This window comes from Drosophila subobscura, chromosome O, assembly GCF_008121235.1.
Source record: "Drosophila subobscura isolate 14011-0131.10 chromosome O, UCBerk_Dsub_1.0, whole genome shotgun sequence".
Lineage (NCBI taxonomy): Eukaryota > Metazoa > Arthropoda > Insecta > Diptera > Drosophilidae > Drosophila > Drosophila subobscura.
In genome coordinates, this window is record NC_048533.1 from 603,884 (window position 1) to 628,385 (window position 24,502).

General features: G+C 38.8%; 1 protein-coding gene across 1 annotated transcript; it reads left to right on the forward strand.

Annotated features, from left to right (window-relative positions):
* Positions 1-1,074: 1,074 nt before the first annotated feature.
* On the forward strand, positions 1,075-11,627 carry LOC117899468 (CD81 antigen). Its single transcript, XM_034809485.1, has 5 exons — positions 1,075-1,518; positions 8,258-8,452; positions 8,891-9,070; positions 9,616-9,831; positions 10,298-11,627. Exons 1-5 carry the CDS (start codon positions 1,453-1,455, stop codon positions 10,445-10,447), a joined length of 807 nt encoding a protein of 268 aa, XP_034665376.1. The 5' UTR covers positions 1,075-1,452; the 3' UTR covers positions 10,448-11,627.
* The last annotated feature ends 12,875 nt before the right edge of the window (positions 11,628-24,502 follow it).

Below are 24,502 nucleotides of genomic sequence, written 5' to 3' on the forward strand. Positions count from 1 at the left end.
AACGCAAGCATTAAAATTTTCTTACTTTCATTAAAATTTTTCCTTTCAAAGGATTTAACAACAGTTTTTGTTGCTATTTATCAAGTGGTTAATTTTAGTGGTTTTTGTCGGTGTATTTTGAACAAATTAAAGCGCAGTACTCAGATAAGCTAAATTTTCTTGCCAACGAATCAGGGATGATATTCCCATGCAAAACGATAAGAATCAACCCTGCTTTTGTTCGACAGAAAATTTAGCATCCAGAGTTTCGCAGTTTGCTAGCAAACTTTGCAGTATATTTTGCTAGCGGCAGAGCGTGATCAGAGGTGAAAACCACACCACACTGCACAGGAAGACGTTTTGTTTTGTGAAAAGTGAATAAAAGGTTAATAAAACAATGAAAGCAAAATGGATCCATGCAGGAGATTGCCTTCAGTGGGATTGGCGGCTCTTGCATCAGCGGAGGAGAAGGATAATCAACGAAATGGGCGCCGACAACATTGAGTACACCCACATCTGCAGGAAAGAAACCAGGAGGGTCGTTTGTCTATACATGTGACTTTTATAAATCATATAAATATGTGTATATGTATTTAAACCCATCTAACAATATCCTTTGCACATTCCGCAGTTTGAAAGTACTACTCAAAGACCATCAGTATTCTTTAAGAATTTGCAAATATTTGAGAATAACATCTGCAGCCTTCTTGGATTGGTGGAGCAGCACGCCCGTGCCAAGGAATATTTGCGGCCGTGGTAAAGTTGTAAAGCGGCGAGCCCAAGCACCCTTCATATTCCCAATTTGATAGTTTGATAGCCTCGTGGAACATAAAAAAATTTATCCTTTTCGAGCTGCTCAAAAACTACCATTCGTACGGAAGCCAACAGATAAATAACAGCACCTTAACAGTAGACAAGTGCATCAACCTACAGCAATTATCGAATACCACAAAATTCACTCATCTTTTCAATCTGAGTACTGCTAGAAAGTAGTTTGTGCGCGACAATATTTCTAATCGATTCCATATTTTTCTAGCGGCCCCTTCGATATGTTTCTGAGGGTCATATGACTGTATATTTATTCGAGAAATGCCCGGTCACACTGTTACAGCCACAAAAAAACACGGCCCGTACAGCATAAAACAATTTTTAAATAATTCGGTTGCAACGGTTAAATGCACAATTAGTTTCGAGGATAAAAGTGTTCTTCCGTTGAAAAAACTCAAAAAATAGAGCCGGGCAATCGAGTGTTTCAAATATTGTGCAAATACCCAGATAGGAAAAAAAAGAAAAGTGCATTAAGGCTGCTGCTGGCGCGGACGTTGTTGCAGGCCCAGAGTCAATTCCAATTTTCTTTCGACCATATCAGGTTGTTGCAGAAGGAAGCCAACGCAACGAACGGTGGTGGGGCGACAGAAACCAGTTAAATCTAACGAATTTCAAGCTAGGAAAGAGCTTTAACTAATCGACACAATGGGTCTCAAAGGCTGTTGTTCGTGCGTCAAATATCTGATGGTCCTTATAAACATTTTATTTTGGGTATGTAAACTGTGACAACAACAAATGGGAGAAGAATTTTCTTCCCAATGCAGCAACAAAAACTGGAACACACATACATATGCAAAAGCAGTGCTCATACATATATGAGAGAGTGAATGTGAATAGGCTTGCGTGTGTGTATTTGTTTGTGTATTCCCTACGCTACGCCCTCTTGTGAGGCCAGCCTGGCCTGGCAGCGCGCGCGCGCTCATTTCGTCTTCTCCTACAGGAGCGCCCGCTCGTCAATGTCAAAAATACAAGTTGCAAAAAAGCCGCTAGATCAGTTAAATATTGCTAAAAACGAATACAATTATAGGAACTGTTTATGGTGTTGTGTTGTAAATAATGAGTTTAAGAAAGGAAATAAGCAAATGGGATGATTTAAATATTTCTCGATTTCTCAAAAAGTAAAGGAAATAGCCTTGATTCTTGGACACAAAAAAGCCTAATCTTTTTCTCTTATTTTTTTTTGAATTTTTCATAACGCTTACGTGAGTTTTCTGTTGAGTTTAATTCTTTACCAACTACTTTCTCTGTCTCTTCTTATCAGTGGGAAAGGACCTATGTACATTGGTCGCCTCACCCATTCGTCACACCACCCACGGTCTTGTTCACCAGCCTTCCGAAAGGGTTCTTCTATTTTTATACCCGGTACTTGAAGAGTAAATGGGGTATATTGTATTTGTGATCCCCATAAAGTATATTACATATATTACATACATATATTAGATATATTCTTGATCAGCATCAATAGCGAGTCTATGTCTGTCTGTCCGCTAGAGTTACCAAATTTTGGGTGAAGACATACATAGTTTCGTATGTCCATACATATGTACATTCATACATACATACATATGTATGTACATATGGAATACAAAGAAGGAAACGTTTCCGACCCCATAAAGTACATGTATGTACATATGTAAATATGTATGTACATACATATATGGTGGATCAGCTTCAATAGCAGAGTCAATATACATACATACATACATAGCTATGTCTATCCGTCTCTCTTTCCTGATGAGCGTAGTACTCAAAAACCATAAGAGCTAGAGCAACCAAGTTTTGCATCCAGACTGTAATATTCTGTAACATTCTGTAGTATTCTGCACAGTGTATTTCCGCCTCACAAAGGGCGAAAATCTGCCACAGCCAGAATTTTGAAGATATGAGAAATTATGATTCGCAGTTCCGTAGAGAATGCCCATAACTATCAGATCTCCAATCGCTTTTTGGATCATTATTTTTCCTTTTTTTTGTTTGTGCATGGTTGATGGTGGCTGTTGCCTTTTTTCGATCTCTGTCTATAGTACATATTTATTAGACAAGAGCTATTTTCGAAAACGGCGGAAAAGCAACAATAATATGTGCCTCCGTTTCTTGTATGCGCGTTTCTTGGTAGGGAGCTGTGCATTGGTATTGGTTGTAGCTGCGCTGCTGCCAGAGCTATCCCGCTATTGCATAGTGGTGCGCGTTTGATTTAATTTGGAAAAGTAATGACCATGAAAATATTGGAATATCGTTATGATGGAATGTGCATCGTTCTGTCAATATTTCCAAACGCATAATTTCACTCGGCTCCACAATGGTCTCCATTTGATGTTTCTCTTAGCTTAAAGCTAAAAACGCATATCCCCGAATTAAGATCGGCTCAGATCATTGTTATAGCCAGAATAAAGAAATTTATTTTTAGTGGCTACCCCCAACAGCTTATCTTATGCTTGTTTATTGTTGTCAGTCTTACACGTTCGCACACTCTGCATAATTCAGTGAGTGACTCTGGGGGAGGGTGTCGAGCAAAAAGGAAATGTTTGTGTGGAAAATGATGTAGATGTAATGACAGATGTAGAAAAATGTAAAATGTAAAATTCGAAAAAACCACAAGAGTGCAAATATACTGACTGAATACCGGGTATAAAAGTTGTGTCTCAAGCGTTCCTACTCGCTATATATACACATCCCACTGTGACTCGCTTTGCAAGCGTTTCCATATCCATATTCACTGCGAGGAATCGTGATCATACACCACGATCTAGGGGACGCTGACGTTCCAATGATGCAGACGCTGCCGTTGAGGCTGACAGTGACCAAAATGTTGCCTTTGCCCGCTGCTTTTCTTTTTTGACCTTTTGGCAAAGCTTGCGTCTAATTAACCTGGAAGCTATCTGTCCACCTACCGCACTATGGGTAAAAAGCCCGAATTTTTGGCATTTATGTAATTTTCTTTGGGTAAAATATTTGAATGCGACTTAACTTTTCTGATTCCTAAATATCCAGATAGAACAAAACTTGTTTTAGAAGATTTTAACCTAGTACTTACCATATGTTTTTTGCCCGCTTTCAAAGTCGGCTGATTTTGAGATGCTTTGACTTGTGAAAAAGTGCGGGAAAAATTGAGCAACTTGCAGCTGTAACTTTAGCTCGATTACAAAGTTTATATACAAGCAAAAATATGGAAATAATAGGTCGAGGTATTTAAATTAATTGTTTATATATGTTTTTGCATAGTTGTGTGTAGTTATTTAATTGTCCAATGTTTTGTTCGTGTGTCTTTTTAGCTTGGTACTAACAATTGCACGTGTTTCCTGTGGAATATTACTTTTGCACAGCACACCACTGCACATAAGTTTAGATTACTTGTTATTAACCAAATATTATAGAATCACGTGGTGTTAATGCTTTTTGCCCGTTTTTGTCCCTTTTCGAAAAATTTTAAATTTGGCAGATGCTATGAGTTCACTCATGCAGCCGCTGCTGGAGGTCTGGACCAACAACCATCGTGAAGCAGACGCAATAAAATGTTGTAATTTAAAGAGTATTGACAAAAACTGACTAACTAAAGATGAAACTATTACAATTCAAACGAAAATTAACCAAATTATTGTTTAGTTAAACAAGTACTAAGCAAAATTCAATTGTACGTTAGAGCGATTCAGATCAAACTACTTTTAACCAAACAATCATTCAATCAGTCAATCAAATATATGTATTTTTTAAAAGTTCTATAATGTTTTAAAGAATCTTTTATCATAATTAATCTTTTGAATACCTTTTTTTTATAATTAATACGACGTAAATGGGTTCCAGTTTGTATGGTTACGGGAGGTAGGCGGGGTCCAAATGACTACATTTTTTTTCCCGAAATTCTACTTTAGTCTAACAAACATTCATGCCAATTTTTAGAGCTCTAGCTCTTTTGGTTTGGTTAATGCCAAAAAAACTTTTTACCCATAGTGCACCGGCACATACATACATACTTAATTGTTGCGTTGGCATTTCTATATTTCAACGTAAAGATTCTATGGAATTAATACATTTGGGAGAATGCATTCAATTGCACTTTTCTGGGTTAAAAGCTAAGTTACATGGCATGGTTCAATCAATGGGGAATACGGGATCAAAACGGCGACTGGACCCCGGTCACACTCTCTCTTTATGTCTCCTCGTTCTCACACTCCCTTGAGCACTGAAAAGTAGGTCATCAAAGGAATTTGCACGTTTATTAGCCCGTTCGTTCGGTTTGTTTATTACACGCGACATCGTGTATGATATGTGTATTTGCCAAGGCGTCATATTTAATTCTCCAAACATTTCAGAACTTTTTCGAGAGGTTGTTGGCCAATCACTCAATTTTGTACACTTGAGGAACATAAAGTTATCTAAGCTCTTTACGTATATTAGTCTGCAAACGGAACTCTCATGTGCAACTTTTTATAACATTTCCATCAGCATGCTGATGTAGGTGTGTAGGTGTCGATGACAAATGAAGAATAAACTTAAAATGTAAAATGCTGAAAAATATAAGGTTACATACATATGTACATAAATATGCATCACATTTAATGTATAACATATGTGTTAACTTGTACATATGTATGTACATACACTGCCAATCAGACGAATAGACTCACGAGTTTTCCAAGTGAAAAGAGGTTTCTAAAAGTCCAGCAGCGAATGATAGTGGAGCAAATTTATTTTTCCATTAATCAAGATTCTTTTCCTTGTTTGAAAAGTAAAGAATTCGACTTCTAAGTGGTTTTTTTTTTTTTTTTTATTTTGTGTAAATACCCCAAAAAAAAGGCCCGTTTTAGCGATCACCGAATAGACTCAATAATGAATATTAGGTAAAATCTTTCAAAAGTAATAAATTTTTTTTATAATGTTTTGGAGCTTAACTAATAATGTTTGTGGAAAACTTTTTTGAATTGCTTTGTAATGTCCTTCAGGACATTAAAATTAAGGGATTCAAAGGGTTCAATTAAAGCTCGCTGCAGGCCTGTCTGATGCAATTATGAAATGGTTTAACTTCTTAAAATTGTTGACAGGACTCATATCCTTTACGTAAAAGCTATCCCCATGCGATCCCTGCAAAATTCTGATCAGAGAGAAAAAAAACTTCAAAATTAGGTGAAAATTTGAGTCTTTCATCCACTTCTTTATCAATTTACCGTTATATTTCGTGCGAGTATCCTGGTGAAATTAGCACGACCGTGTGACAAAAATGTTATTAGCATTGTGGTATTATTGAAATTAGACAAAAGTTATCCTCTTACTGGGTCTCGCAAGGATTCTTGCATTGTTGTCGCGCGTGTCATGACACCGGAAACCGAATTTTTTGTATCCGTTTTTTTTTTATAAAAAAAGTTTTAATTTGAAAAGAATAGGTCGATTTAATTATTCTTTCATGATCTAAGAAAAAAAGAAAATTTTTTGACTCGTTACAATAGTCCTTTGAGGACCATACTGGTGTTGGGTTCCATTTGCTTTTATGGCGCACTTGACACCCGATTTGTTTCGTGGATGTTGAGTAAATCAGTAGGAAAGCTACTCTTAAAGTCCTTTGGTGAGATTCTGCAACATTTTTTGTCACACGGTCGTGCTAATTTCACCAGGATACTCGCACGAAATATAACGGTAAATTGATAAAGAAGTGGATGAAAGACTCAAATTTTCACCTAATTTTGAAGTTTTTTTCTCTCCTGATCAGAATTTTGCAGGGATCGCATGGGGATAGCTTTTACGTAAAGGATATGAGTCCTGTCAACAATTTTAAGAAGTTAAACCATTTCATAATTGCATCAGACAGGCCTGCAGCGAGCTTTAATTGAACCCTTTGAATCCCTTAATTTTAATGTCCTGAAGGACATTACAAAGCAATTCCAAAAAGTTTTCCACAAACATTATTAGTTAAGCTCCAAACATTATAAAAAAAATATTTATTACAAAGCTTTTGAAAGATTTTACCTAATATTCATTATTGAGTCTATTCGGTGATCGCTAAAACGGGCCTTTTTTGGGGTATTTACACAAAATAATTCATAAAAAAAAAACCTCTCCACTTAGAAGTCGAATTCTTTACTTTTCAAACAAGGAAAAGAATCTTGATTAATGGAAAAATAAATTTGCTCCACTATCATTCGCTGCAGGACTTTTAGAAACCTCTTTTCACTTGGAAAACTCGTGAGTCTATTCGTCTGATTGGCAGTGTATATACTGACTGAGTACCGGGTATAAAAGTTGTGACGCGTACAAAGCGTCTCACAAACTATTGCTTTGTGTTTTCTCTATCTGTCTGGTGTGCTGCAACCTAGAAACCATCTAAATGTACACTACAGGACATCGAAATAAGCCTCTTATCACTTTGCCTTTTACTATCGTATAAAGAATGGGCTTCCGTAGTTTATTGTGAGATCGCTGCGTAATCTTATCTAGAAGCAAAGATGCTAGGCCATGCTCCAGATTTAGGTTCAATTGCAAAATATACACAATAAGAAAATGTTTGAATTTTGAAATGTTTTCAAATTTTGAGTCGTAGTTTCGTTAGATGTAAACCTCGAATATCTTTATATTCCCAGTAAATGTAATAATTCCTTAAAACATGTGAATATTTGCACATCTGTTAATTAGTATATTCATCACACACTCAATTCTTCATTACCCGCCCCGCTATGAATAATTGTACTGAATAATTCATGAAAAGAAACAAGCGAGCTCACAGACTCTACTATATACCTTGTCTCGGATATTAGGTCATTAGTCTTAATTAGATTTAGTCACTCATAGCACGATCTGAAAATTCAAATTTTATATATGTACATATGTATGTACATATGTAGTATGTATGTACATACATAAAATCTGTGTCCAGATTGCATGCTCGTATTCCCCGAGTTAAGTGATTCAATTGCTTTACTTCTCATTCCTTAAGGGAATTTCTTGCAATTTCTTCAATCGAAACAAATATTATTCTCGTTTCATTTGGTATGTCGCTGGAATCGTTGGAGCTTATAGTGATAACCCCCAGCACCAGTCCGAAGATGAGTTTAGCGTGTTGAATTCAATTCAATCGGTTCAATGTCTTGCTTCATATAACTAAATAATAAATATGTTGTTTCCAAGAACTGGTAGTGATTTAATACGAGAATTTTAAATATTTTTGGGTCTCCGTACTTGTGCCTTCATTTAATTAAAAATACAGAAAATTGTAAATGTTTCCCTGTATACACTCACTGCTGACATCATAAGTAACGCCCTCTGACCAAATTGGGAAGGGAAGGGATGAGAAGGGAGGGAATATAGAGGCCTGACCGGCCTCCTACTTTAATTGCCTTCGCCGCCTCCCAGATGGCGTCATAGAAGTGGCTTTCGAGTGTATTGAATGCAACTTTTACAGAAGATTCACGCAGAAGATTTTAAAATATTGATTCATATTCTCTTTTTTCCTTTTCTATTGCAGCTCATTGGACTGAGCATTGTGATCACATCCGTTTGGATGCTGACGGATCCCACATTTATGCTGTCGATGACACAATCCTATAATCATTACCATATAGCGCTCTACGTTTTCCTTGGTATTGGCATATTGATCACTCTGGGCGCGTTCTTTGGCTGCTGGGGCGTTTGTCGAGAGTCGCAGTGTCTGCTGGTATCGGTGAGTAAACAAACAAAGAAAAAACCAAAAAGGTCTGTCTACAAACTCCAATTGAAATGGATACCGTTGTGTGGTGCAGTCCCACGCTTGGGAGATAATTGCATTCTCGAATCGCCCACGGTCTTTTTGCGGAGCTTGCAATTTGTTGAATATCTTTTTGAGATCGCCTAATTCTTGGCCACACAAGTATTTCGACATGTTGTGCTCTGGAAAATTTGGGTTTTCTGAACACATATATTGGCAAAACCAAATAACTGAGATTTAAAAGAAAACACTATTTAGAAAGTGAAAAACAAGATTTCTTGTTGCAATTTGCATATTCTTGTCAACATTTAATAAGTTTTGACAAAGATCGTTAAGGGTTCGTACCAAAACAAAAATCGAGTAAATTCTCTGCCAAATCCAAATATTAAAACTGAAACTGAGTTTACGTTGCAGTTCTTCTGTGTGATACTCATTGTGATGGTGGCACAAATCGCAGCTGGTGCCTGGGCCTTCCACAACAGAGACAAGCTGGACGATATTGTGCGGGCGGCGGTAAAATCTTCGGTGCAGGAGGAGTACGGCCAATCTACCATGAGTTCCCGCACGGTTACCTTTGATACACTTCAGAAGAATGTAAGTATTTTGAAAGTATCTTAAGCGGACAATGAAGTTGATCTATTATACCCGGTATTCGAAAAAAGTGGATGTACATACGTACATATGTATGTACATAAATATGTATGTAACGCACGGAAGGAAACGTTTTCGACCCTATTAAGAATGTAGATACATGGTATATATAAGTATAAGTATATAAGTATATATTCTTGATCTGTATCAATGTCAAGTCGATATAAGTAGATATATCCTTCTTTCCGTCCGGCTGCCCGTCTTGTTTGACGCCTCGTTCTCAGAGACTATAAGAGCTAGGGTCACTCTCCTCGCTAGATGTAGATAACAGATTAAAATGTAAAATTCGAAAAAAAAAAAAAATTTAACTGTTTATGTATGTACATATGTGTCACACTAAGGTTACATTCACACATGCACATGAATGTGCAAACATGCATATGTAAGTGTGTTTGTATGTACATATATAACCACGGAGTACCGTCAAGTTTTGACGCGTACGAAGCGTCTCACTTTCCTACTCGTTTATTCTCTGTTTGTTTTTGCAGTTGAAGTGCTGCGGTGCAGATGGACCTGGGGACTGGGCCACGAGTCGATTTAATAATGTGGATCGCACAAATATTGTGGAAATTGCCGTGTCTTCCATGAATGTATTTTACAACATACCTGAGTCCTGCTGCAAGGAGGACCTCAAGGACAACGAGTGCGAACTGTCGCGTCGCTTGAAATTTGGTGGCCCCTTGAACACGGCCATCTACCAGCAGGTAAAGCGGATAAGATGGATTGAGTAGTTTCAATGGATTATTCATGGCATAGTAGATTCCCATTCTCATGGGAAACTCATTTGACATTCAAATTGTTTCCTTAACTGGGGACAGTCGGCTGTTGCCTGTCGCTTGTGGTCGTTCTTCGACTCATTGAGCCACCGAAAAACAATCAAAAATTAAATAAGAGATGTGTCTGAAGCATGATTTCTTGCCGCTGGTGATTACTATCGATGGCCTGAGGGCCCATTAAAATTAATAATCCTTTGCTGTTAATGTGGATTTGTTTTGATGTCACGCCACGCCCGAGACACTAAAGGAAAATGAAAACACTGAAAAATGTATTAATTAATATGGATATTCCACACGCATTTCAAATGCTATATGCAGCTAAATACAATTACCATATACTAAACAAACACATTCTGTGTACATATAAATTAATGAATCGCACTTTTTGTTACAGGGCTGCGTTGATAAAATGATTGAGATCATTTACGAGAATTGGGTCAGCATTTTTGCCATCACTATTGCTGTCATACTGTTGGAGCTGCTGTCGCTGACCTTTGCCTTGAGCCTGTGCTGTGCGGTGAGGAATCAGCACTACAAGGCCTGAGAATTACAGAACTCCCATAGGGAAATCACAGACGATGAGAAGTACTAACAAACCAAATAGAAACGGATGCATAGCAAGCATTAATGAGAGAGACAGAGGACAAGCGAATGGGAAAAAAGTGTGCATTTAGCAGAAACTAGAAGATGCCCGGAGCTTCCCTGGTCAATATTTAAAAAACAACACAATTTTGTAGTACTTTTAACAGAAAAGAGCGTGCAGCTAATAGAGCAAATTGAATTTTCATTTGAGGAGAGACAGAGAGGAGTGTGAGTTTGGAGTTTGTGAAACAGCGTTTTTGAAGCACAAACCATTCAAGTCACACAAGATACTCTTTATAGCACACTTTTCTAACCAAATATTTATACAACAAGAAAACAAACACAGATCCACAGAGAGTATACTTTGTCTACTTATTCGAACCACATAAAGCAACAGGCTCCGTAATTTTTAGCATAGTGAGAAAGTTTTCAAATTCATAGATACATATAAAATAAATACATTGCATACATACTATATATTAAAAATATAGAAGAAAACGTAAGCACAAAGTATAATGTTAATTGCCAAAAACAAAAACATATAAACAAAATGAAAAGCCATCAAATTTCGTTCAAAATTTGTTGTCTCCCATAAGACTTTCGATTACCAATCAAGTTGATTTGTGGCCATTTTTTATATTATGCCATTATGCTAAAGCAAAGCCAAATTAAATAAGTATATATGTACAGCTATTTACATATGTACATACATGCATACGTAGATCTATACATGCAAACATGCATGCATGACGACAGCATTCCACAAGAATGAGAATGATTGACAGATTTTTGTTCTGGTTAAAGACGCGTTGCCATCCAAAGACCCAGCCCAAAATATATATTCAAATCATTTTTTGATCTTGTGCAAAATGTTGTTAGAAAAACATGAACACCCAAATTCGACTCGTTGCTTTACGAAATTAAATGCCAAATATTTTATGCATTTACAACATTTTTTTTTAAGCAAAAAGCTGAATGTTGAAAAATATTATTTAAAAGTTGGTCAATCTGTTCTAACCCATAACTCAGACACACACCTTCTCGAAACGAATTTTGTCGAGTCCATCTTACCTGCATCAAAATGAATATTACTATTATTAAACAATCATTGTGCAAGTGCAACTATTTATAGTATATATGAGATTGAATCAAGAAAGCAACAACACAACCAGCCCTAAAATGTTTAATGGAAAGTACACAAAAATCGTATGGAAAATCTCTATATATACATACATTTATATACATTCATTGAATTTTTACCATTCAACATAAACTAATTGAACATTAAAAATATACGTACATATATTTTTTGTACAATTTTCATTTTATTGTTGTTAAATGTATTTTAACTTTGTTGTTAGTTAAGCGTAGCCTGAGCGTCACACTTTGTACCCCCATCACAGCGTTTAAATAAATCAAATCTAAAAGAACCCATCCAAGGAAAAAAATTATATTAAATTTACAATAAAAGAAGAAAATGTGGAAAGAAAAATCAAGTTTAAGTAAATAAATCTATATTGTATTTAAATGTACACCTTAAACTAAATTATTTATTGAACATCTCTTAGTGGGTAGGTTTTAGTGGCATTTTTATCGAAGTTAAATAAAATCATGAGAAAGAGATTTTAGGCTAATTTAGAAAGGCAATCGAGGCAAAATGTTCGTTCGTTCATGTGTTGGAACTGTAGTAAAAGCATTGGAATATATCTAGGCAATAAGTCTCTTAAGAAAATAATTATTTAAAATTGATTGTAGCGAAATACTTAATGCACTATACAACTTCTTTAGGCATCTGAAATCAAAACAAAATGTAGGACATACCCAGAAAAAAAAACCATTCTCATTGTAATAAAAAAATCTGTATCTTTAAAGCATGAGGAAACTACATACAAACATAAATACATAAATAAATATAAACACAAAAAAAAAAAAATGCACATTCAACAAGACATCAGGCAAAAGTCAGTGACAGCAATAAAGCAATATAAACGATGCTCAAGATTTGTATTCATTTGAAGGATAATGATATTTTTAAAACTAAATTCTTATCTATAAAATAATAACAACAGCTAATAAACAAGAGATAATATTGAATTTGAGATAAATAAATAAACATCTATTAAAGCAAAAATATGTGGAGTTTTGTGTGTGGCTTGGGATGGTTAAAACTAAATTTTACAGATAAAAATAAATGTTTAACCAATTTTTATACCCGGTACTCGAAGAGTAAATAGGGTATATTGTATTTGTGGGGAATAACGGTTGTATGCAACGCACTGAAGGAAACGTTTCCGACCCCATAAAGCATATACATATATGGGAGCAGTTCTCTTTCGTAGTGACCAGACGTGTTTTTGTTTTGCGCTCCGTATTTTCCTTTCTATTTTGGATAAACAACCGGGTTTTTTTTCAAAATAACTCTTCTAATAATTGCCTAATAACTTGCCACTTTTCTTACATATGCTAATACGCGAGTGCATGCCTTTTATTTGTTTAGAATTGTAATTTAATCGTGTTAATTTGTGCGTCGGTTGGTTGTGTGTTTGTGCTTTTTCTTTTTTGTAAGTACGCCCTCACTATTAGCCGCTCTCTCTTGTAGTTGCGCTTCTGCCTTCCACTCTCTAGCTCGAATAACTGTTCTCCCTCTCTCGCTCTCAATACTTTCTGTGCAGCAGCGCGCGCTAGCTGTCGCTGCGTTTCTTCTTTCTCTACTCTCTGCGCTCATCTGTTTTCGATCCCGCTTTAAGCACTGCTTATTTGCATTTGTCGGCACACTGGTTTCACTGCTATTTTTTGAGAAAATAATTTTTATATATTTCATTTATTTATTTTTTTTTTTATTTCTATATTTAATATAAATAATAGAAATAATGGAATACGTGGTTGTGTGTTCCGCTAAGGCTTGCAAGAAGCAGATCACCCACGACCAGCCGAACATCCCATGCTGGCTCTGCGATAATGTGGTGCACGCAAAATGTATTGGGTTTTCAGGCCTTGTGGGTGACGCAATTTCAAAGCGTAATGGTCTGCATTACAGTTGCGAGGCAGGTCGGTCTGTCGAGAACGACATGGTCACATTTATGAGGCAGACGCGAAAGGGCTTTAAGGAGCTGACCGTGGGCTTTAAGAAGCAGTACGGTCGGCTTCTAGCCATGGAGTCTCAGTTCAGCGGTTTTAAACTGCTGAATGAGTCTCCTAGGCGCAAAAAAGTCACTCCTCGTGATCTGCAAGTGCCTGTCCCTCGATCGCTCGCTGCTGATCAACTGTCTCCGTCCACTCCGATAGTGCAGCAGCTAATTTCGTTTGCCACTCCAATGGCAACGACAGCTGCTGGTGATCAAGTTTCGGCTACCGAATCGATCATCTCGGAGAACATGCAGCCAGTTAGCACTGTAGCGTCCGTGTCTGTCGAGTCCGTTCCAAAGCCCATCCCATCTATTTCGATCCCACCAGTTAATAAACGTCCTGACCACCGGATATTGCCGTCACAGGTATCAGACCTGTGGTGCCAAAACCTCTGGTGGGAGTCCCACCAAAGCGGCAAGTTTTTGTCTCTCGGCTTGCCCCTGACCTCACATCTAATGATGTAACTGCTTTTATACAAAGCAAAATAAAAACCGATGGCTTAAAGGTGGAGAAGTTTAATTTCTCTTATGCCAGGGAGATATCCTCTTTCAAGATTAGCGTGTCTCCAACTCATTTCGAGACCATTTGCTCATCCAAATTTTGGCCAGAGCACCTGGTTGTGAAAGAGTTTAAGGCTAAGAAGAAAAAATAGGCCCCCATAACTCTTCCTAGTAGTGAGGCCAGTGCTCCTTCCTCCTCTACTCTTTCCTCTTCTGCTTATTCCTCCTCTGCTCTGCCCACCTCTTCCCACTGCAATTCCTCGCAGTCAAAAAACTAATTTCCCTCGTTGTAGCCTATCAAAATGCTCGCGGCTTACGTAGTAAGCTGAGCACACTTTTATGGATAGTTTCACATTTTCATCCCATGTTATTGTGTTTACCGAAACCTGGTTAAAGCCGGACATTCTTAGTTCCGAAGTTTTGGCAGATAGGTACACAATTTATAGGAATGATCGTTCGTCTCGGCGTGGAGGAGGCGTTCTGATTGCAGTAAACTCTTACTTCACGTCGGAACTTTTCATAGTCCAGGTTAGACTGATTCTTCCCGGCCAGTCTATTTATGTCACTTGCTCGTATATTCCACCGACTTCGGATGTATTAATATACGAGCAGCACTTGTCCGCCTTTAAAAACTGTAACTTCCTCGCTATCTGACAAAGACCATTTAATAGTTCTTGGGGATTTCAACCTGCCAGGTACTGTTTGGTCTTCGGTTAACGAGTCAAATAACCTTGTGCCCATGTCACGACATGATTTTATTGATGGCTTATTAGACCTATCCCTGTCTCAAGTCAACCATGTGAAAACTCCTTGGGTCGATTGCTTGATCTGTGCTTTGTCTCGGATCCGACCTTATCGTTGTTAACACGAGCACTCCCGCTCACTATTCCTGAAGACTGCTATCATCCTACTTTCGAAGTGTCGGTAGATATTGGACCTACTGTATCGGATCGTGCGGGTAGGCTATCTGAACGCGTCCGCTGCTTTCGTAAAGCCGAGTTTACGAAGCTCAATAACTTAATTAGGGATTTTGATTGGTCCGCTCTGTACTCGTGCACTAACGTCATTGAAGGCACAAACATTTTTTACAATGTACTTGACACAATTTTTGACACGTGTGTCCCACTAGATCTGCGAAACCTCCTTGGTTCACCAAAGAGTTATCCAGTCTAAAGATCCTAAAATCAAGACTATTTAAAAAATCTCAAGAAGTTGGTTCTCCCTCTTCTCTTTCTAATTACTTAATAGCTCGGTCAAATTTCACTGTTCTTAATGCTCAATGCTATAGGAACTACCTACTTCGATACAGGATACGTTTTTCACAGGACCCTAAACAGTTCTACAGCTTTGTAAACAGTAAGCGTAGAACGTCCGCACATCCATCCATGCTATCATTTTTGAATATGTCGGCAAACAATGATCAGGCAATCGCCGATCTTTTGCACAATTTTTCCAAACCACCTATTCCCAGGAAAGCTACCCAGGCACTATGTATCCATATAGTTTACCAAGGTCGAATGGCATTTTCTGCCCTATGTTAAATGAAGGCTCCTTACTTCATGAACTTAAATTAGTTAAGCCGGTATTTTCACCGGGCCCTGACGGAGTTCCCGGCTGTGTACTCAGGTACTGTGCCGAGTCTCTGTGCGGACCTTTGCTTAAATTATTCAATCTTTCCATCCATTCTTCTAGCTTTCCCCCCATCTGGAAGGAATCCTTTATAATTCCTCTCCATAAGAAAGGTAGCAAGTCTGACGCCAAAAACTATAGAGGTATATCTAAGTTATCCGCTATTCCTAAAATGTTCGAGAAAATTTTAACTCCGCACTTGCAACATCTTTGCAAATCACTTATATCTCCAGCTCAGCACGGATTTATACGGCGACGATCAACAACCACTAATCTTTTAGAGTTCACCTCCTTTGTCATTAAAGGATTCCAAGGTAACTTGCAGACGGATGTTATTTACACTGACTTCAGTAAGGCATTCGATTCTGTAAACCACTCTCTTCTTGCACAAAAGCTCGACCTTCTAGGGTTTCCGCCCAATCTGTTGAGATGGATTTCTAGCTACCTGTGTTCTAGGTCTCAAAGGGTCCGTTTCAAAAACTCCTTATCTTTACCTGTCATGGTTACTTCTGAGTACCACAGGGTAGCCATTTAGGCCCCTTACTTTTCACACTCTTTATTAATGACCTGCCTTCTGTCTTAACAAATTCTCGAATACTTATGTATGCGGATGATGTTAAGCTCTGTGTCCAGTATAAGGACATCTCATTTCACTCTCGCTTGCAATCTGATCTCAATAGCTTTCAGTCATGGTGTTGCGCAAATATGTTACACCTTAATGCCTCGAAGTGCAAAGTAATGACTTTTCATCGCTCCAGCCCCTTACTGGCACCTTACACCCTCTGCGGTAGTTCTCTTGAGAGAATTACATTAGTTGATGATCTTGGTGTTAAACTAGACCCCAAGTTAAAGTTTTCTGAACACATTTCTACCATGGTAAATAAAGCCATGGGTGTGCTTGGGTTTATAAAGAGGTGGTCAAAGGAATTTGATGAACCCTATATAACGAAGACTCTCTATATCTCGCTTGTTCGTCCGATTTTAGAATACGGCTCATGTGTATGGTGCCCTCAGTACAACATACATCAGGACCGGATTGAATCAGTACAGAAAAACTTCTTATTATTTGCCCTACGGGGCCTCAACTGGGATGCAACTGTGAGACTGCCATCCTACCGTAGTAGACTTCTTTTAATAAATCTTCCATCCTTAGTTAGTCGTAGAAAAATGCTTGGTGTAATTTTTATGCACAACTTGATCAAGGGGGATGTAGACAGCCCTGACTTGTTGAGCCGCGTAAACTTTACGATTCCCATTAGACCCACTAGAAACTATATTCCTTTGTTCCTTCCAATGTGTAGATCGAATTATGCCTTGCACGAGCGTCATGCGGCAGCGCCCCTCGGTCGGTTGGGCGGGAGGAGGGCTGCGTTCTGCTGGGTTCCGCGCGTAACAGGCTTTGGCTTGGTGTCGCATGGGCCACTTGATGGTGCAGTCATTGCATATCAACGTCCAGACATATTCTTGATCAGCATCAATATACGAGTCGATAGAGCCATGTCTGTCTGTCCGTCCGTCCGTCCGTCTTGTTGAGCGCTTGGATCTCAGAGATCATAAGAACTAGAGCCACCAAATAAATTTACAGTGGCCAAACCCACCCTGTCCCGCAGCTTTTGTTGCTTTTTTCACATTCTCTCACTCACACTCTGCTTCGCGCGGCCTCTGCCTCTGCAGCGAGTCTGCAGTGTGTCGGTTTTGGGAAGGGGAGCGAGTTAAAGGAGCGTGTTGGTGTGATAAGTGTTGTAGATGTATGTATGTAGATGACAGATGAAGAAAAAATGTAAAATTTTACAAAACACCGCTAAGGTGCAGATGTGTACTGAGTGCCGGGTATAAAAGTTGTGACGCGTAAGAAGCGTCTCACACGTCCCTTCTCGTTAACTATCTAAACAATAAAGGCATAGTTTATGAGATAATCAAATATATTCTTGCCTGATTCGATTCATATATGAGTTGTGATTCTGCCTCATGGATACCCCACATATAAAATTACTTTAGTCACATTTATAATTAAATTGTTATTATTTTTTATTAAAACGTTTTTTTTTTTTAATTTCTTATTGTTTTAACCCATTCTGTTTTTGGGCATCGTTCTTGATTTGTTTTGTGTTTTACTTTTCGTATTATTAATTATTATTTGTAGCATAAGAACAGTTTTATTTTATTTAAATGTTAAATTGTATGCTTTTGTTTGGCTATGAACTAGGTTTCAACAAAATTCGATTGGAAGTGTCCAAGAACTCTGGCAAATGACATCATCGGTAAGGCTGGCTAAAAATTAACCATGAATAGTTTTATGCTTAGTAAACAAAATTTAATTGAGGATACGATTTAGTAGTTTCATGCTTTTATCCAATTTTAATAATAAGTAAATAGGGTATAAATAATAGAGTATATTGTATTTGTGCTAGAAAGTGAATGTGTGTACATATGTATGTACATACATATGAAACGCGCAGAAGGCGCTGTGTTCCGTTCCCACAAAAGCGCGAAAATCAGCTATGTATGTATGTATATGCACACAATTTTGAAGATATGATAAAACGAAAAGCTGTGGATATTTTCCATATCTGTCTGATCCCCGAATTAGGATCAGATTGCCAGAATGACGAAATTCATGTCCAGGGGCTGCCCTCACCCCATCTAGCAGCTTTGTTTATTTTTGTTGCTTTTCCCATCTCGCTCGCACACTCTGTCTCATTGAGTGTGTGCATCTAGGGCACTAACCATACAGTATAGTAACTATAACTTACTAACTATGGTCAGTGTCTAGAGGAAAGGGCGAGCTATAAGAGCGTGTTGGCGGGAGAAGTGATGTAGATGAAAAAAGTAGAAAAAAATGTTAAATTCGAAAAAAACAAGGTTACATACAAATGTACATATGCATGTACATATGTAACCTTAGTGTGATACATCATATATGCTGACTGTTTACGCCAAATTTGCGCAAAGGCACTAAGCAAACAACACATAGAGACTGCAAATCAAGTCAAAACTGGCTGCCTAATCAGTATAGTGGATCGGCTCCCATTGGCTTCGGCTCTTGGTGAGAGAGCCTTCGGCTGAGAGAATTTGGCGTTGGCTCTCTTGAACATTGAACCCAAAGCGACTCTCGTAAAAACAAAGTTTTGTTTCGTCTTCAAGTCTGCTTCGCAATTTCATGTGTGCGGTGACACATACATATGTACATACATACATGATGGCAATGCGTGTATCCATTCTCGACTTCAATTTTTAGCGTTTGAGACGTCTGGCATTTTTCTGTTTTTCTGAGATCACATACCCTTTTTTTCCAAGGCCGGGAGTATGTTTACGCCAAATTTGCGCTTATGGCCGGGAGCAATTAGTATTTGGATATAATATATGAATTTGTAGCATTAAGATATTGAATTGTTGCATTTTGACATGCTCACAGAAGTTTGGTGCTATAGAGCATACATGTAATATGTGAATATCGATAGAGAAAGAGGAAGAACATGCATGTAATAGGTGAATAGCGAAATTGAAAGGAGAGTATTAAATTGATTGAATTCCGACTCGGTCGAAACTGGTTGCGAGGAGTTGCGGAAACATTTGGCGCCCGAGCAGGGACTTCTTGGAAAAAGTTCACGTCCCATTTGAAGCTCATCGTTGGAGCTTAATTCGTTTTGGATTAATTACATACGGAGGCTTGGAGCTGATAGCGTATTGGAAGCTGCAGTGTCAGCTCTGTAATCGGACTGTGAGTGGTATATAGCTTGGTGAGGCCAAAATAGCGGCACACCCTATATGTTGCAAGTCGATAGTAATTAAAATATAATAAAACATTAAAAATAGGCATATAAAGCTGGTGTGTGGCATATAAAACATTAAAAATTGGCATATAAAGCTGGTGTGTCTGGTGAAAAGTGTTAAACACACATTGGTGCTTAATATAGTGTACGGCTAACTCGAGATAATTGAGGTTCAAGTACATATATGCAAGTGTGAGTGGGAGTGTACTTAGTTCAATTGGAACTTAAGAAAATAAAAAAGAGAAAAGACACTCGCACACATGCATGTACATATGTATGTATGTATGTGCGTATTTCGGAAAGTGCATAGAGTTCGTAACCTTGAATTGATCTTGGAATATCGTGTGCAAGCGCAGCGGCAGAAAGTAGTTAAAAGAAAAGAAAAGAAAGAAGTTACAGCTGTGCTCACGCGTATATGACACTTTTAAAGGAAATACATACAGACATATTAAGCCGGTATATTGTGCATTGCTAATCCTCATAAGTTCGTTTGTTGAGTGATTCAATAATTTCGAGCCCTACGTTGAGGGCATTGTTGAAGTCAGTTAGCAATTTGGGTACTGCGGTTGAGTGCATTTTTGAGTCCGTGGTTTTTTTTGAGAAAGATCGCTTGAGTGACTTTAAATTTTTGGCACCCCGTTGAGTGCATTGTTTAACTGATTTTATTTCGGTAGCTAATTGAGGGTGTGAGCATTGTAACACCTAGCTCAAACAGCTATAATCAGTTGTATTAACATTGGTTAATAATAGTGCGAGCAACATGGCTCCTAAAAAAGGTGAAGATGCGGACTTTAATGCTTCGCGAGAATGTTTGATGGCTTCATTAAATCGAAACAAGGCATATATTTCGGAGAAATGTGCAGCAATAGTTGCATCAGAGTTAGAAGCGCGATTGAGTCTGGTCGAATCAGTTTTTACGCAATTATGCAGCATCCAACAACAAATCGAGAATGATAGTGACGATGTTCGTGAATTTGAGAGTAGACAAGAAATTGAAAATTTATATTGTGAAATAAAGGCTACAATTCTGGCACAGTTAGCCCAAAGGGGCCGTCAAGCATTTGGTGCATGTCAGTCTGCTAATTCTACGCTGTCAGTTTCGTCGGGAAGTTCGCGTGCTTCGAAGTTACCTAAGTTGAAGTTGCCCGAATTTAGTGGAAAGGTTACAGAGTGGACAAGTTGGTTCAACACTTTTGAAACGTTGATAGAATCGGACGGTGAGGTTGACGAACTGTCAAAATGTATCCACTTAAGGTCGTGTTTAGGCCCAATTCCCTTGCGTACGATTGAGTGTTTGGAAATGTCTGCAGCTAATTACAGAAGGGCATTGTTCGAGCCCATGTGCATGAGCTTTTTAGGATAAATAAGCTAAAACATGCAAAATTCACTAAGAGGATTAGTTGATGCTGGATTGGACTACTACGCTCATTAGGCAGTGAGAGTGAAATCTGAGACGCGCTTTTGTTCCACTTATTCCAAAGCACGTTGGATGAAGACTCACTAGAAAAATGGGAGAACGAATTCGATTGTTTCTCATGGTATTTCGCTGTTTATAGTCAACAGAGGCATTAACCTAGCGGGTCGAGAAGTGAGAAAACCAGGGATGGTTAAGACTAATAACAGCGGGAAAAGGGCAAGTTTGGCGGCCGCAGTAGATTCAAGTGGAACTTCATGCCACTGCTGCTCAGGTTCGCATAGCGTAAAGGTGTGTCCGAAATTTGCTTCTCTGACTCCTCTACAAAGGTATTTTGAAATTAAGAAACATGGTTTATGCTTTCGTTGTTTTAGCAAGCGGCATCGAACCAAGGAATGTACGGCGCCATTGTGCACTATCTGTAATAAGCCACATCATATCTTGTTACATAGGGAAGTAACCAATGGAAATGCAACAAGGGCTCTGGGCAATGGCCAGGCATCGTTGCAAAGTTCGCTGCTTACAAATAGAGGAACCAGTTTTTTAGCTACTGGTTAAAGGTGCAGATAGTAGATTCTATAAATGCAGATGTGTTTTAGATTCAGGTAGTCAAATTAATTTTGTGACAGCCAGATTTGCGTCGCAGCTAAACCTTCCAGTCAGCGAAGTGCAGTATTCACTAAATGGTATTGGAAACTTAAAGTCCGAGGTTGTCGGGGAGATTGAAACAACGTTCAAGTCCAGAGTGACAAACTTTGTTGCAGCAGGCAAGTTTAGTGTTTTTAACACGGTATCATCCCACAGCGACAGGAGTCTTAAAGTCACTAGTTCCAAAGAAGGTAAAACTTGCAGATCCTTCCATTTGATTCGGCAGAAGAAATAAATATGCTACTTGGAGTTAATTTGTTCTTTCAGCTAATAGTAGCTGGTCAAATTAGAATGGGATTAAATAAGCCAGTACTACAGAGATCGTTGTTAGGTTGGATAGTGGTGGGCGAGTGTATTCCTGACGAGAATGTAGCGTTGATTGTGAATAAACCTGATGGTCCAAGGCAACAGGAGGCTGACCAGTTGCAAAATTTGGTGCAACAGTTCTGGCAATGCGAAGAGGTGTCGCGACCCGGAAAAGTATTAACAGAATCGGAAAGGATTTGTGAAGAGATGTTCGTGGCTACAGTGAAACGAACAGACGATAATCGTATAGTAGTTCGCTTGCCTTTTGCACAGCCACAGAAGTCGCTAGGTGATTCCTATAATATCGCTTTGACTAGGTTTTTGAACTTAGAAAGAAAGCTCAATAAGAATCCAGAGCTCAAGAGAGCTTACGCAGAATTTATCGATGAGTATAGGCAATTGGATCATTTAGAGGAGGTAGCGGCTGATAAGATACACGAGGTGAAATATATCATGCCCCATCATCCGGTGATTCGCCCAGAAAGTTTGACGACAAAGTTGAGAGTCGTATTTGATGCATCGTGTAAATCAAGCACGAGAGTATTTGGGTTCGTTTATCGTTGGCGTCAAATTGCACAAGAGATTGATTCGACTAGAGCAGGGCTCGGCACCCATACAATTAACGAGACGTTTTTCGTTTGTGTGTGAAGACGCACGCAAAACGGAACATTGGTATTGGTACGAATCACTGTATTACGCTTGTACGTGAGGGCAGCAGCGCAGCAGCAGCGCCTTGTCCCGCACCCATGGGATAGGGCCGTGCCGAGCCCTGGACTAGAGCTAAAGAGCTAACGGCACTCGAATTAAAAGGTGGCTTGAATAATGTAGTATTTAATTTGCAAGCTTTAAGTTTTTACACTGAGATCGAAAAATTACCCAATGTCAAAATTATAAGTTCTTCAAAAATTCAAGTTCAAGTTCACCCAAATTCAAATTTTGGGTCATCAATGCTAGAAAACTAGCTCGCAGCACGATAAGGAGTTGCATTGCATGTTTTCGCCAACGTCCAATATTAGCTCCGCAAATTATGGGTTCCTTACCAGCAAGCCGAGTGCAAGGAGTGAAGGCCTTTGAACGTACTGGACTCGACTACGCTGGACCGCTATGGATGCACTTCAACCAAAGAGGACGGCGGCCTATCAAGGTTTATCTGTGCGTTTTTGTGTGCTTTTTGAGCAAGGCTTGCCATCTAGAGCTTGTGTCAGACCTGAGCACCAACGCATTTATAGCCGCACTCAAACGATTTTTTGCTCGGCGTGGGAGCAGCGCAGAGCTGTTCTGTGACAATGCCACCAATTTTGTTGGTGCATCACGGGAGCTGAAGGCAATAGCGGATTTGATCTGGAATGACAGTGGCAAGCACCAAATTGTGGATCAGTGCAGCCAACTCGGTGTCAATTTCCATTTTATCCCACCTCGATCGCCGCATTTTGGAGGACTATGGGAGAGCGCGGTAAAGGTAGCGAAGCAATTGTTGGTGCGAAGTTTCAATAGCACAGCGCTTAACTACGAGGAACTGGTCACGGCGATAGCACAAGCAGAGGCAGTGATGAACTCACGACCGCTTCACCCACTTTCGTCGGACAGTAATGACTACGAGGCATTGACTCCGGGTCATTTCTTAATTGGTCGACCATTGAACTGCATGCCTGAGCCATTTGATGAGGACATTTTGAAGTTATCTGCTGCTAATCGATGGAAAAGAATCGTCGCAGTACACCATGCATTTTGGAGACGCTGGTCGCTGGAGTATTTGACGTTGTTGCAAGAGCGAAGCAAGTGGTCTTCGGTATGCAACAACATTCAACCAGGCATTTTGGTCTTAATTGGAGAAGACAACATACCCCCAGGACAATGGGCTCTGGGTCGTGTACATCAAGTTCATCCTGGCACTGATGGTATAGTTCGTGTAATCACCATCAAAACCAAGTCAGGATTGTACAAGCGCAATATACACAAGATCTGCCCGTTACCGATTGGAGACACCGAGTAAAATTGTTGGAAGGAGCTTCCAAGGCCGGGAGTATGTTTACGCCAAATTTGCGCTTATGGCCGGGAGCAATTAGTATTTGGATATAATATATGAATTTGTAGCATTAAGATATTGAATTGTTGCATTTTGACATGCTCACAGAAGTTTGGTGCTATAGAGCATACATGTAATATGTGAATATCGATAGAGAAAGAGGAAGAACATGTATGTAATAGGTGAATAGCGAAATTGAAAGAAGGAGAGTATTAAATTGATTGAATTCCCACTCCGTCGAACCAGTAGCACTTGGCTTTTTACTTCGAGATTTTTATTCCGAACTGGTTGCGAGGAGTTGCGGAAACAGTGACTGAGTGCCGGGTATAAAAGTTGTGACGCGTTTATTTATCAATTTATTAGTTTCTTTTTTCTTTTTTTTTTTTTAAATATGTCGGTTGGAATAGTTAACAATGTTTTTTTATGTATATAAGTAGAACGAAGCTTGAGGACAAGCTTTAGACAATTAGGTTAATGAATCGTACACATAAAATGGATTTATCATATGTTTGTACATATGTTAAACCGTAGTATTATCATAGTTAGTAAGTAGCTAAGTTTTATAATAAAGTTCTTTGTTTGTGCGTTTCTTCTG

Excerpts from the sequence above, each read along its gene's own strand:
- LOC117899468 (XM_034809485.1), top strand. The coding sequence starts at position 1,453 with ATGGGTCTCAAAGGCTGTTGTTCGTGCGTCAAATATCTGATGGTCCTT. Across the intron at positions 8,453-8,890 it reads CGCAGTGTCTGCTGGTATCG|TTCTTCTGTGTGATACTCAT; the intron begins GTGAGTAAACAA and ends TTTACGTTGCAG. Across the intron at positions 9,071-9,615 it reads TTGATACACTTCAGAAGAAT|TTGAAGTGCTGCGGTGCAGA; the intron begins GTAAGTATTTTG and ends TTGTTTTTGCAG.